General features: G+C 39.1%; 1 protein-coding gene across 2 annotated transcripts; it reads right to left on the reverse strand.

Moving 5' to 3' along the window:
* Positions 1-747: 747 nt before the first annotated feature.
* On the reverse strand, positions 748-13,763 carry FAM72A (family with sequence similarity 72 member A). Of its 2 annotated transcripts, XM_004013564.6 has the most exons (4): positions 12,728-13,763; positions 10,409-10,486; positions 6,974-7,098; positions 748-1,946 (listed from the first exon to the last, which is right to left on the reverse strand). In XM_004013564.6, exons 1-4 carry the CDS (start codon positions 12,880-12,882, stop codon positions 1,852-1,854), a joined length of 453 nt encoding a protein of 150 aa, XP_004013613.1. In that variant the 5' UTR covers positions 12,883-13,763; the 3' UTR covers positions 748-1,851. The 2 variants fall into 2 exon arrangements, with proteins under 2 accessions (XP_004013613.1, XP_027832027.1); XM_027976226.3 differs by lacking the exon at positions 6,974-7,098.
* Positions 13,764-14,311: the final 548 nt, after the last annotated feature.

A 14,311-nucleotide genomic window follows, 5' to 3' on the forward strand; every position in this document is an offset into this window, starting at 1 on the left:
AACTTTTCTTCTCTAATTAAACAAATTAACTAAAGTGGTATATAACATAGTATCAGTTTACTTTTTTATCTTATCCATTATGCCACCTTGTTCCAGAAATTCTTTAAGAGAGGTTTGGTTAAACAAACAAACAAACAAAAAAACACCACCAAATTGTTCCACACTCATCTCTTCGGTTCTTTTGGTGAACTTCTGTCAATGCTGATGGTCAGGGTGAAAGAAATTTGGAAAAGTTTTCCAGTGCTAGTAACAGCATTTCTTGAAGCATCTTTTCTCTTTATATAGCAAATGATTATGCAATGCCCACAGGTCAGTTTTACTCTAAGACTCAGGGAATTTTTGCAGCCTTGATCGGTCACTAGGCCCTCACCTAGGGCATAGAACAAGGTAGTTGTTACCCAGCATGTGTCCCAGCTAAATAAAATCATAGCTGATTCATGTCTGAAGGTGCTCAGAGGGAACAGCATAAAGATTAAGAACAGGAGCTCTGGAGTCAGTCTGCTATCTGAGTTTGAATCTGGCCATCCCTCTGGCTGGTTATGCGACCTCAGACAAGCTTCTTAACTTCTCTATGTCTCACCTGAATGGTAAGTGAATTAAATGTGTAAAGCACTTACATGGTAAGCATGCAATAAATGTTACCTCATATTATATACTTTATGTTTTTGCGCTACAATAAGAAATATTTTTCTCTATATTTTTATGTAAGAAATGTGGATAAAATTTAAAAATTAAAACAAGGCTGGACATTTTTAGAACAAAACTTTATTTACAAAATCATAACTTGGTCTGTTTTGGTATCACTACTGACAAAATGCCTTTGGTTGAAATATAAGTTAAAGTGACAGATTGATTTTAGCAGTTCATAAAACAAGATACCAACACTATCCCATTTTCCTATTCCTATGTGCCTCTGAATACAGTTAAACAAAACAAAATTTAAAAAACCTTTATAACGTACAATGGCTTCAGCAAACCACTTATTTAATTTTTTTTTTTTCTATTTAAGTGTTGGGACTGAGACAACTAATCTAAAATTTTCTATTTACAGAGAAAGCTCTAGAGAATGGGATAACTTAAAGATGGAGGTTAAATGGCTTTCACAAAACAATATTCATATAATCTTTATAAGAATGTAAAAAAATAATATTAGTGAACAGTACATATTGAAAATTTTCTGACAAATTCATTTATCCAGCATTATGCTGAGGAATCAAGAGGATTTCTCCATATATTTTAGAGTTTTATTTTATTTGCTGATTCACAGTCTTGCTCCATATTAACACAGTTATCGCCAGTATAACATGTGATAACCAGTACCCATGGAAACCACATTTCTATTTTTAAAAATTCTCTGCTAAGCTTTACTTCCCAGCTGTGCTTCAAATATATATACATGCTTATATGCATGGTTATATGCATGGACTATGCATGGATAAAAGCATGCTGATAAATGTGTAGGTATTTAATGCCCCTTATTCAGGAATGTAAAATTAATGGCATCTGACATTTAACTGTAGGAAAAACTCACCCAGATTGGAAGATAGTGGAATGACATGTAAAAGGTTCTTCTACCTGAATTTAAGGATACATATATACTGGGAAGAGGGGTGGAGAGACAAAGGGTAGAAGTAGAAACAGATGTAGAAGAGAAGAACTACATTGGTTCAATAAACTCAGGTAATTAATTTGAGACAACAAATAAATAAATCAACAAATGCTCCATTTTTGTCTTCCGAAAAGAGAAATCATTGACAAATCCTTACTAACAATTTTTAAATTGGTCCATTAATATATTTTTTACAAAGGAAAAAGTTATAATATTACATATTGAATATATCATAATTGTAGTCATCTAATACACTCCTCTGCTGAGATATCTAACACGTCTTCATCTGTATTCTCTTCTACCTCTGGCAAGTTGCCCCAAAGTAGGAAATTTACACCTGAAAACAAAAGGTCACAAAATTATTTTGTGCTGACTACTGTCACAACTCAGAACAAGATATATAAAACCTTTTATGTTAACATTCTTATATGAAATCATAGTGTTAGCAGTTAAGAGAAAAGCTAATAAAAAATGAACTGCAAATAACATGATTGATACCTAGATATTAAAACTGTCTAACATCTAGAACATAACCATTCTTTAAACCCTTTTAATTAAGGGCTTGAATTCTAGAATCTTGGAACTCAAAAAGATCTCAGGAGTTGATTTACTCAAACCTTGCCTCCAGCTACATTATGTCATAATCACTCTACACTGATAATTTTCAAATCTATTTTAATAATTTTTAAGAATGGAAATCTCACAAGATCTTTTTAGATTAAATGTCTCTTTGGAGGATGCATGGAAAGACTTGAATAAGCTTCCCCGTCTCCTCAACAAACATGGAGCTGCTGGTGCCTTTCTTCTGGTTAAAAAAAGCAGGGTTTTGGAGCCAGTTAAATGAACTGGGCTTCCCTGGTGGCTCAGATGGTAAAGAATCCGCCTGTAATGCTTGAGACTTGGGTTCAAATCCTAGGTCTGGAAGATCCCCTGGAGAAGGGAATGGCTACCCACTCTAGTATTCTTACCTGGAGAATTCCAACGACAGAGGAGCCTGGTGAACTACGGTTCATGGGGTCACAAAGTGTCAGACACGATCAAGTGACTAACACACACACACACACACACACACACACACACACACACATTGTATTATAACTTGAAAGCACTAAGTTGAAAAAAAATACTATTATTAACTGACATCTTGGAGAGCCAATAAGAAAGCAAATCTCAACTGTCCAGTTATCAGTATGGACACAGGGAGGACTCAGCAACTCTGGATATCCACACTACACAGTGGGCTTCCCTGGTGGCTCAGGTGGTAAAGAATATGCCTGCAAAGCAGGAGACCCAGGTTTGATCCCTGGGCTGGGAAGATACCCTGGAGAAGGGAATGGCAACCCACTCCAGTATTCCTGCCTAGGAAATCCCATGGACATAGTAGTCTAATGGGCTACAGTTCATAAGGTGACAAAGAGTCAGACAAAACCTAGTGAGTAACACTCTGACACTGACTTGAGATAGCGGCCACATGGTGGAATGGAATGAGCCAGGGTTTGGAGATTTGGTTTGAATCCCATTTCCACCACTAACAGTATACCGTGGATGTGTTTACTAATTTTACTACAAATGTATATAACCACAGGGAATATACATTATTATTTTGTGTATCTAAATTTTAACAGTATAGTATATGCATCTCTTCTAATTTGCTTTTTTCATTCAGTATTATGTTTTTGAGATCTGCCTATGTCCATATGTGTAGATTTAGCTTATTTAGCTCATTTATTTTTATTTCTGTTGGACATTCCATTGTATGAATTTTTTAAAAAATACAATCTTAAATTTAGCCCATCACTCACCCTTTTCTCTAACTGTCCATTTTGCACAGGTGCCCAAGAAGACATGCACAGAGATGTGCACTGCTACACAGTTAACCAGTGAAAACAATTACCTATCTCTCTTGGTTGAGATACTGGAACTTAACCAGGCAAGAAATTAGCATCTACTTGATGCATAATGATGTCTATCATATTATTTTATATAATTTGTGTATGTTTGAATCATTTATAATAAAAGCACTTCTTTTCCCCCAAGAATGAAGGATATTTTGCTTTTGAACAGATAACAGGATAATAAGGAATCTCTAGGCTGAAATCTAAGGGACGATTAGAATGCATAAAGGTAAATGGAGAGCTGAACACAACCTGTGTTTGAGGGCATTTGCCAATTCCAGGGAATCTGAACAGAGGTCTCCCAGGCCCCCTCAAGACAGTCTCAGGAAATCAGGTCTACCTGTGAAGGCTAACCTAGAACATAGACTTCCTGGGGCCCTTTCAGTCTAAACATTCTAGAATTTTATAAAGCTTGCGTACAGATTCCTTTGATGTTGCTGACTCAGGTGATTCAAGGACAGTTGCAATGCCATGAGCAATTCTGTTTTATATGAAGCATCTAGAAAAATCTTCCTTCAAATCATAATATTAGGGTAACAGAGGAGAAGTTTGATATTCTTGGAGTCAATACTCAGAGACATGAGTGGCTCGGCACAATTGGTTCAAAGGAGAAAAAATAAACTGAGAGCCTGGATCTGACAGAAGCAGCACCTTCCTTTCTCTGTTAAGCAGGAGGAAGGAAATCCTGTGATACATCTGTTTCTCATGGATTAGATTCAATGCAAATGGAGGAATGCTGGGCTTTTCTCTTTGAAAAATTGACCAATATTAAAAAGTAAATCAAAACTGAAAAACCTCCACCCCGTGTTTTGAATTCTATGAAGCAGGAAAAACAGTATCAAAGCAGAAACTTCCTTTAATGTGTTCCATGAGCAACACAAATGTAAAACTGGAGGCCTAAATTAGGAGCCTATATCTCACTTAGGGGAGTTCAGAGAAGTCTTCACTCAAAAATGGCCTTCTTAACATTCTAGAGCCTTAAATTAAGGCCTCCAAATGATGGGTTGAGAGTCACAAATGAACGTCAGGTGATTTTTTTTTTTTTTTAAAGAGTCTATAAAAACCCAAGCATAATTGAAAGGTTTAAAGACCCTAACAACCCAGCTAACCTCTCAAGATCTCATAGTCTGTGAAGGCAAATCATACTTAAAAAAAAAAGAATATATTTTAAGTTCTGAAGAAAACTAAAACATACATGTAAAAACCTGAGAATGTTAGTGCCAACTTAGACTGTCAAATTATTTAAACTTTTTCTGTAAACTAAAGTTCTATAAACCTTAGTTCCCACTAAAAAAGTCTCACTAAAAGTCACCTTGTGTGTTAAGCAGATATTAGACACTGAGAACATGTGTCCTATAGCAAAACTGACAGGTTGCAGACAATGTAAAATGTATTATGTAGATATGCTTTAAGAATTTGTTGTATATTTTTTTACTAAATAATCAGTTCAACATATTGGTATTAAATATTTTCCTTGACTAAACTTTCATCATAATTTATTAATATAGATGTCAAAATGTCTGTTTTTATCCTGAAGCAACATCACCAAACACAGTTCATCTAGTTATCCTTCCCCCCAGCTCCCAGTGACCCTAGCCTCTTCCCTTTTCTTAAACACACACACACATACATACAATTGGCTGACAAATCTAAATTATTCCAAAATTTTCTGGAGCCATATTATATATCAAAGCAGCAATTTAGAGCAATTAAAATATTAATTTTAAAAGACAAGAAATCCAGCCAAGTTTGTGGTTCTTAAATTTGATGTTGAAAACAGAAATGCAAAGAAAGGCAGTGCCAAAGAATGCTCAAACTACCGCACAATTGCACTCATCTCACACTCTAGTAAAGTAATGCTTAAAATTCTCCAAGCCAGGCTTTAGCAATACGTGAACCGTGAACTTCCAGATGTTCAAGTTGGTTTTAGAAAAGGCAGAGGAACCAGAGATCAAATTGCCAACATCTGCTGGATCATCAAAAAAGCAAGAGAGTTCCAGAAAAACATCTATTTCGGCTTTATTGACTATGCCAAAGCCTTTGACTGTGAGGATCACAATAAACTGTGGAAAATTCTGAAAGAGATGGGAATACAGACCACCTGACCTGCCTCTTGAGAAACCTATATGCAGGTCAGGAAGCAACAGTTAGAACTGGACATGGAACAACAGACTGGTTCCAAATAGGAAAAGGAGTACGTCAAGGCTGTATACTGTCACCCTACTTATTTAACTTATATGCAGAGTACATCATGAGAAACGCTGGGCTGGAAGAAGCACAAGCTGGGATCAAGATTGCCAGGAGAAATATCAATAACCTCAGATATGCAGATGACACCACCCTTATGGCAGAAAGTGAAGAAGAACTAAAAAGCCTCTTGATGAAAGTGAAAGAGGAGAGTGAAAAAGTTGGCTTTAAGCTCAACATTCAGAAAACTAAGATCATGGCATTTGGTCCCATCACTTCATGGCAAATAGATGGAGAAACAGTGGAAACAGTGGCTGACTTTGTTTTTTGGGGCTCCAAAATCACTGCAGATGGTGACTGCAGCCATGAAATTAAAAGACGCTTGCTCCTCAGAAGGAAAGTTATGACCAACCTAGATAGCATATTCAAAAGCAGAGACATTACTTTGCCAATAAAGGTCTGTCCAGTCAAGGCTATGGTTTTCCAGTAGTCATGTATGGATGTGAGAGTTGGACTATAAAGAAAGCTGAGTGCCAAAGAATTGATGCTTTTGAATTGTGGTGTTGGAGAAGACTCTTGAGAGTCCCTTGGACTGCACGGAGATCCAACCAGTCCATCCTAAAGGAGATCAGTCCTGGGTGTTCATTGGAGGGGCTGATGTTGAAGTTGAAACTCCAATACTTCAGCCACCTGATGCGAAGAGCTGACTCATTGGAAAAGACCCTGATGCTCGGAAAGATTGAGAGCAGGAGGAGAAGGGGATGACAGAGGATGAGATGGTTGAATGGCATCACCGACTCAATGGACATGGGTTTGGGTGCACTCTGGGAGTTGGTGATGGACAGGGAGGCTTGGCGTGCTGCAGTTCAAGGGGTTGCAAAGAGTCAGACACGACTGAGTGACTGAACTGAACTGAACTGAAATATGATGTTGAAAACAGAAATGCAATGAGTTATGGCTAGTATTTGTTTCTATAAGTAAATGTTTGGGATAAAATTTTCGAAGTTCTACTCTAGTGGATACAACCCAGCTGAGAAAGTCTCAGATGGGATCCTGAAATGATCTATGGAGTGAGTGAGTGACTGACTGAGTGAAGTCTCTCAGTTGTGCCCGACTCTTTGCGACCCCATGGTCAGTAGCCTGCACCAAGCTCCTCCGTCCGTGGGATTTTCCAGGCAAGAGTACTGGAGTGGGTTGCCATTTCCTTCTCCATGATCTATGGAGAAGTTCACTCAAATATTGATAGACAAATGTTACAGGAATTAAATTAATTGTTTCTTACCAGTAGAGTCTAGTCTGTTAATACCGTAAACTGCCTGGCTGTGAAACATCCAGAAGTGTCCGTTGTTGCAGGAAAGAAGGCAGGAACAACATGGAACAATCACGTGATAACCTACAATGTTCCCACTAAAAAGGAAAGTAAATATTATTAGATACAAGGTAATATCTGACCATGCAAACCTTTTAATGTGCTATTATAAATAGACAGACCATATAAAGATCTCATTTCCTCCTAACAACCTCGTTTTCTGGGATCTTTGGGATGGGAGTTACTCTGATAATAGAGTTCTACTGTCAAGTGGGAAAAAAGTCTTTAAATGAAATAATAGTAACATATTCTCAATTTCTTTGTTAGTATTGTTTTATGCATTGTCCCTTCAGAAATTAGTTTCTAGTTGCCATAAGCTTGTGATTAGCCCAAAATTGATGGGTTGTACAGGCAAAATACATTAAATAAACCCTGATGTTTGGATAAAAGGTTTTTGCTCTCCCCAGGACTATGGTAAATTGGGTTCTTTTATGTTCCAGCTCCATGCCAGCACCTAAAAACTGTTTCAACAGATGGAGGAGTAGGAAGACAGCATGAGCCCATGAAAACTGAACACAAGCTGGCTGCTCTAATTTTAGTCTCAGTGTTTTTGAAGGAATTCAGAAATGAAGCAAATCCACAGCTCCTAGAGAAAGTTGAAAAAGTTTTTACTGTCTCCAGGGTTATCCTTCTTATTAGAAATACCTCACTCTTCCATAGGTTTTTCTTCCCTACCTGATCACTTTAAATAGACCGAATATACAGGGAACATTTTAGCTAGCACTATTTTGTTTTTTAAATGACAACATGAACTGCTTATACCTTGAGTTGTAAAAATTCCTATTATAGCTTGTTCCCACCCTATGAAATGTGAGTCAGTCATTTTTGTGACGCCCTATAAAAACTACTGTAAAAGGTACCAGTCCACCTAAAACATATTCTAATCATAATCTTCTTGAAAGGCAAACGAATGAAAGCAAAAGTTGTTCTTGCATTAGACTGACAGTTATTTGTAAGGCTATATTACAAGAATAAATTCTACAGCTTTAATTACCACCCATATTCATTCATCCACTCATGCCGCTAATATTTACAGAGCATCTACTATGTGTCAGGTACTATTCTAGGTGCTAGGAATAAAGTCCTTGTGTTCAGGGAGCTAACATTCTTGTAGGTACACCTCAGATCATTTTTCTCCCTAATTAAAACTCCTTCAATGGCTTTCCATTGGCCAAAAATGAAAACCCAAAGACCTTTCCTACCAAAGTTTGAAAGTGAAAGTGAAAATCGCTCAGTTGTGCTGACTCTTTGGGACTCCATGGACTATACAGTCCATGGAATTCTCCAGGCCAGAATACTGGAGTGGGTAACCTTCCCCACCCCCACCCCACCCCGCCCCCCACCCCAGGGGATCTTCCCAATCCAGGGATCGAACCCAGGTCTCCTGCATTGCAGGCGGATTCTTTACCAGCTGAGCCAAAAGGGAAGCCCGAGAATACTGGAATGGGTAGCCTATCCCTTCTCCAAGCCAAAGTGTAGATCTGTGCTATCCAAAATGGGCTACTGAGCACTTGAATTGGCTAGCCTGAATTGAAATGTGCTGGAAGTATAAAAAATAAACTTGATTTCAAAGACTAAGAATAAAAAATAAGAATGTAAAAATATTTCATTAATAATTTTTCATGTTAGTTACATATTGAAATGATAATATTTTGGATCTATTAGGTTAAGTAAAATATCCAATAAAATTAATTCCAGGACTTCCTTGGTAGTCCAGTGGTTAAGAATCCACCTGCTAATGCAGGGGACACGGGTTTGATCTCTGCTCTAGAAGATTCCACATGCTGTGGGGCAACTAAGCTGTGTGCTGCAACTATTAGGCCACGCTCTAGAGCTTACAAGCCTCAACACCCAGCCTGTGTTCTAGAGCTCACGAGCCCCAACTGCTGAGCCTGAGTGCTGAAACTACTAGAGTCAGTGTGCCTCTGAGACTGTGCTCCACAGCAAGAGAAGCCACCACAATGAGAAGCCTGCACAGCACAACTAGAGAGTAGCCCCTCTCGCTGTAGCTCAAGAAAGCCCATGTGCAGCAATGAAGGCCCAGTGCAGCTAAACATAAATTAAAAACAATAAAATGTTTTAAAAATAAATTTCATTTGTTTTTATAAAGAATATTTTTCTTCTTTATAAAAATACTTTTTATAAAGAATAAATAGAAGTTACTCGAAATTTTAAAATTACATATGTGACTTGCACACTTCTATTTGATGCTGTTGCTCTGGACTATCTGGATTCTGAGTGCATCTCTAATCTACCCAAACTCTCTCACATAATGTTCACAATGTCTCAGCCACACTGGCCATTGTCTTTTCTATTAGTTGATATGTTCTTGCCTTGGCTGTTCCCTCTGCCTAGAAGATTCTTCCTTTGGCTCCATCTTAGCTCAGTTTTTAGGATTCAATTCCAGTGTTACTTTCCCTGACCATGTTATCTAAAATAACTCTTACCCACTCTCTCAACCTTTATTATTCTCTATCATTTATTATTATTACTTCCTTTGGAGTACTTCCCACCCTATTCAAGATCTTATTTATTTAAATATCTGATTGATTGATTGATTGATTGCCTTCCTACCAGAATAAAATGTTCAAAGGCCTTTGATTTTGTCTTCTTTATTGCTGAATTTCAGCCTCAAGAACAATGATGAGCACATGGTAGGACCTCAATAGACAGTTTAAATGAATGAATGAAAGAAATTAGTCATGACCACACAGAGTCTGCTAATTTGAATGATCAAAATTTATAATTCAAATCCTATTTAAATGAGAAAATCTCAACCGTTTTTTCTCTAGGATTTAATCCCATAGGATTAATAATACTCAAGTCTGTTTGCCTCTCAAAAAATTATAGTAATAGCTTTCATCTGAGTTGTAATTTATAGTTTACCAAGCCTTTTAACACTCATAATTCACTTGATCTTCACAACAACTCTATAGGTAAATACAAAAAATATTTTAATTTTTATCTCAAGAAGATATCTTCTTGAGATAAAAATTAATTAAGGAAACAGAGGTGCAGAGGTTTAAGACATTTACTCAAGGTAATAAGGATAGGGCCAAGGCTTACACCTGACTTTTATTACTGTAAATCGAAGTGTTTCCCCCACCCGCCAAACTACACTGCCATTTTCTGAAAGTTAAAGCAGGTATTTGTTAATGCACTTCGAAAAATTGTAAAGTGAATTAAGACTCTTTTAAAAGACAGTTCTAAGTAACAAATGGTTTTTCAACTGTTCACTGCATGGGTGATAACCACTGCTTGATGCAGCCCACTGAACCTTTCTCTGTACTTCAGTGTCAACATTCATCTCCCAAACCCAGGGCTATTTGGAATACTGCCACACGTTACCATTTTAAACATGCGATGTCCTTCAGTTTACATTTGCAGATTTCAGTGAAATAGCATCTTCCAATGAAGTCCACTGCACTAGATGGAAAAGTTTAGAGATAGTCAAATGTACTTTTAAAAGAATGTTGTGAAAAACACATTAAGTAAAATTTGCTATTTTAACCATTTTTAAGTGGACAGTTCATAAATGTTAAGTGTATTTACATTTTTTTGTGTGCAGCAAATCTACAAGCTTTTTTCATCTTGCAAAACTGAAAGTCTATACCAATTAAATAACAATTCCTCATTTCCCTCTTCCCCTAGAACCTGGCCACCACCATCCTACTTTCTGTTTCTATGAATCTGACTACTTTAGATACCACAATTAAGTGGAATAATGCCGTATTTGTCTTTTTGTGATTGACTTATTCTTGTTAGCATAACATCTTCAAGGTCCATCCATGTAGCATGTAAGAGGCAGGATATCCGTCCTTTTAAAGGATGGATAATATTTCATTATATGCACATACCACACTTTGTTTATTCATTCATTGCTGTACATTTGGGCTGCTTCAATCTCTTGACTATTGCGAACAATAAGAACTTGAGTGTGCATATATTTCTTCTAGATTTTCCACTAAATTCTTTTGGATATATACTCAGAAGTGGGATTGTTAGATCATATGGTAAATCTATTTTCAAGTTTTTGAGGAATTGTCATGTTATTCTCCCTAGTAGTGGCATCATTTCACATTCCTACCAACAGTGCACTGGAGTTTCAATTTTTCCATACCCGCGCCACCATATGTACTTTTGATTGTGATTTAGCATGAATTTTATAGATGGGAGCTGAAAGGGACACTAAGAGGAATTGTAAAAGAACTATAGTATATGTTGCAAGGGTAAATAAATATTTGTAAGCTCACTATAAATATGACAAAATATCAAAAAATCTTCCATTCAAAAAATCTTACGCATTCATTGGTTCACACACCTTAGTACATTAATCCAACACCATTGTAAGCCCTACATGGAAGAATAGTAAAGAGAAAAGATTTGGTCGTATTAACAGTTCACATATGTGAGCCCTCCTTATAACTATTCGTAGCTAGTGCAAAGACGGATGGGTTAATATTTAAAACTGTTGTTTCTGTATGTGTTACTGAAAAGAAAAAGCAAAAAATCACTGAAACTTTGCAATAATAGGTAATAGGGTCCAGATTTATTGTCTAGTGCTTTTTCTTTTTGCAACACATACACACACAGACAGAAGTAGTTATAATAATCCATTTATCTTTATACTAAATGAGGGCCTTTGGCTTTGCCATTATGCATGACTACACTTAAACAAATGCAGATAAGATTTCAAGGGAGGAACGTTCACAGCTTTGAGTATATTTAATTTTTTAAAAAGTTTCTATCATCATCACGAAATCCATTTTAAAGTATTCTGTTTGTTGGTGTGCTTCGTCTGGCTCTGTGCCCAAAGAAGAGCTGTCCATGTATATTTTGGATAATTTCTCTTTTGCTTTTGTGACAAAGTTTCAATAAAGAGTAAAATCTTAAAAACCATGTATAGGCACATACATGTTGACTATAGAAAGTACCTTTTTGAGTTAGAAAAAAAGTATATTTAAATCAAATAAAGTGGCTATTTTTCTAAATAGGAAGCAAATTCTTAAAGATTCTACACCCCAAAGTGGGTAGTGACTGAAAACAGAATTTAAAAGGATTTAAGTATGCAAACAAATGCATAATATCTAAAGTAGGCCTTATGGGAGACACAGATTATTTCAGGGCTGTCTCTATTTTATCCCATAAAGATCTGTATGTCTTGCTCATTCAGAATGAGGGAGATTACAAGGAAAGAGTATTGAATTCTGTGGACAATGGATCTGATTCAGCATGCCCATTGCAAAAAAAAAAAAAAAAAAAAGGTAGAAAACTAGGAAATGTTTTTTGGAGTGAAATTTATGAATTAAAAAAAAAAAGATCTCTCTTCTCCAGCAGTACAGAGAATCTTGCTTAAATTACCTAGCCTCTTAAGTCATGGACTTGATCCAGTGAGAGGTTGGTTGGGTAGGGCCAGGGATTCAACTTAAGGGATCACATGACTATAATTGAACTAGAAACATTACATCAGGACTGACCACTCTGGTTAAACCACAGACTTTGTCCAGACAGTTTGCCCCCTTAGTTAAACTCCAAGGGGATCATCAGACTGTTGGGAGTGGCTGGAACACCAAAATGATAACCTCCTTGTTGACTCCGAGAGGTTCAAGCCATACACTTTTCCCACTTAGTTAAAGGCTACCGTTGCCCGCCACTAGCATGACTTACTTGGTAGGAGGGATGTCTGTAGAGAAAAGGTCTATTTCAGTGTCAGCCAGCAAAACAGCCTTCATTCCCCTAGAGCTGAGCACTTGTTTACAGAATTTGCAACACAGGATGGACACGCGCCGGTCCTTGAAACTACAGCTGCTGCTGGTAGACATGGCGTCTCGGAAGGATGAGGTGTGGGATTTTGGAGCAATACCCTCCCTCGTTTGATTCCCCCAGGCTAAAAAGCAAATTGTGAGGCCTCGAGCTTTTCTAAGCCCAACAATTGAGAAGGATATGAGTTCTTTTCTGTTCTCCCGTTCGAGGGTAGAAGTACTATTTATTGAGTAGGAACAGAGAAGCAACAATCTTGGCTTTCTCTTTAACTTTCGGGGGGAAGGGAGAGGGGTTTGAAGTGGGGAGCAGGCAAACTGCAAGGTGCCTTGGGGAACTTCTCTAGAGTTTTCCTGTCCTATGAAGGATCGTCTGTCCCTTAGTTCCTTTTGCACTTCCCTTAGCTTCTCGCTGACAGGCTTTTACCTACAGGTTCCTACTCAAGCCTCCTCGCTCGGAGCGCTCCGATTCCTCTCTCTCTCTCTCTCTCTCTCTCTCTCTCTCTCTCTCTCGGGATACGGGGCTAAGGTTCCCTACCCACGATTCCTCTGTGGAAATCTTTCTCCTCTCCTCAGGATTCAGAAACCCCCTCCGTTTTTCCCACAGGCGAGCGTGGGTATCCCTTAACCCTCCCGCGACCCTTCTCCTCTCTGCCAGTTCGCGAGACCCCGGCTTCACTTCTTTCCTGGCACAGTCCCCAGCCCTCAGCGTGCGGGCTCTCGCGTCGTTCCTCCTGCGTCTCCCTCCCCTCAGCTTTCCCTCGCGGCTCCCGCCGATCCCTCAAGTCTTTCCCGAGCGGCCGCTCCAGAGCGCGGGGGGCTGTCGGCAGGGCGGGGCAGAGGTCGCTTTGCGGGCTCGGTCGGCGTTGGGGGGTCTCTGCCACCGCACACGTCGCTTTTTGCTCGCTCTTCCGCTCTCGGCCTTTCCAACCCGCTGTCAGTTTGAATCGGCCGGCGCCGTGCACCGATTGGGAGAACTAGAGTTCGCCCACGTCCCGCATTGGAAGGCTCGGGAGCCGGCCTCTGAGGCGATCTCAGTGGTCAGGAACGCCGACGCCCCGCCCCAGTAACGGTGCCTAGATAAAACTCGGCTTGCTGGTTGGCAGAGCTTGGCCCCGCCTCCGATCTCATTGGTCCGCTCGCGAGGATTCGGCGAGGCCACCCCTCGCCAGAGTGAGAGAACAAGGCACGCCCACCACGCTTCTCATTTGCAGACGTTCCACAGGCCCCGCCGCGCTCTACTCTGCATTGGCTAGAATTCTCCGCAACGCCCCGCCCCTCTACCCCCGGCCCAATCGGCCGGGCCTCCCCTCAGAAGTGTGTGTTTGGCTGTTGGTTCTCTCTTAATCCCGCCCTTCCATTCTACTGTGGGGCTCGGCCGCCCGGGGAGGAGTTTAACTCTGTGACCACGCCTCGACGGTGCTAGTCACACCTCCAGGGTTTCGCCAGCTCCTCCTCCTTATTCCTGGCCTCTCGGGATCAGCTGTTCCTA

The sequence above is a fragment of the Ovis aries genome, chromosome 12 (genome assembly GCF_016772045.2).
Source record: "Ovis aries strain OAR_USU_Benz2616 breed Rambouillet chromosome 12, ARS-UI_Ramb_v3.0, whole genome shotgun sequence".
In the NCBI taxonomy this organism is placed as follows: Eukaryota; Metazoa; Chordata; class Mammalia; order Artiodactyla; family Bovidae; genus Ovis; species Ovis aries.

What these genes read in the sequence shown, in the direction of transcription:
- FAM72A (XM_004013564.6), bottom strand. Translation starts at nt 12,882, where the DNA reads ATGTCTACCAGCAGCAGCTGTAGTTTCAAGGACCGGCGCGTGTCCATC. An exon ending in GACATCGCATGTTTAAAATG is followed by an intron (nt 7,099 to 10,408) that starts GTAACGTGTGGC and finishes TTTCCTTTTTAG; the next exon opens with TGGGAACATTGTAGGTTATC. An exon ending in TAACAGACTAGACTCTACTG is followed by an intron (nt 1,947 to 6,973) that starts GTAAGAAACAAT and finishes TTTTGTTTTCAG; the next exon opens with GTGTAAATTTCCTACTTTGG.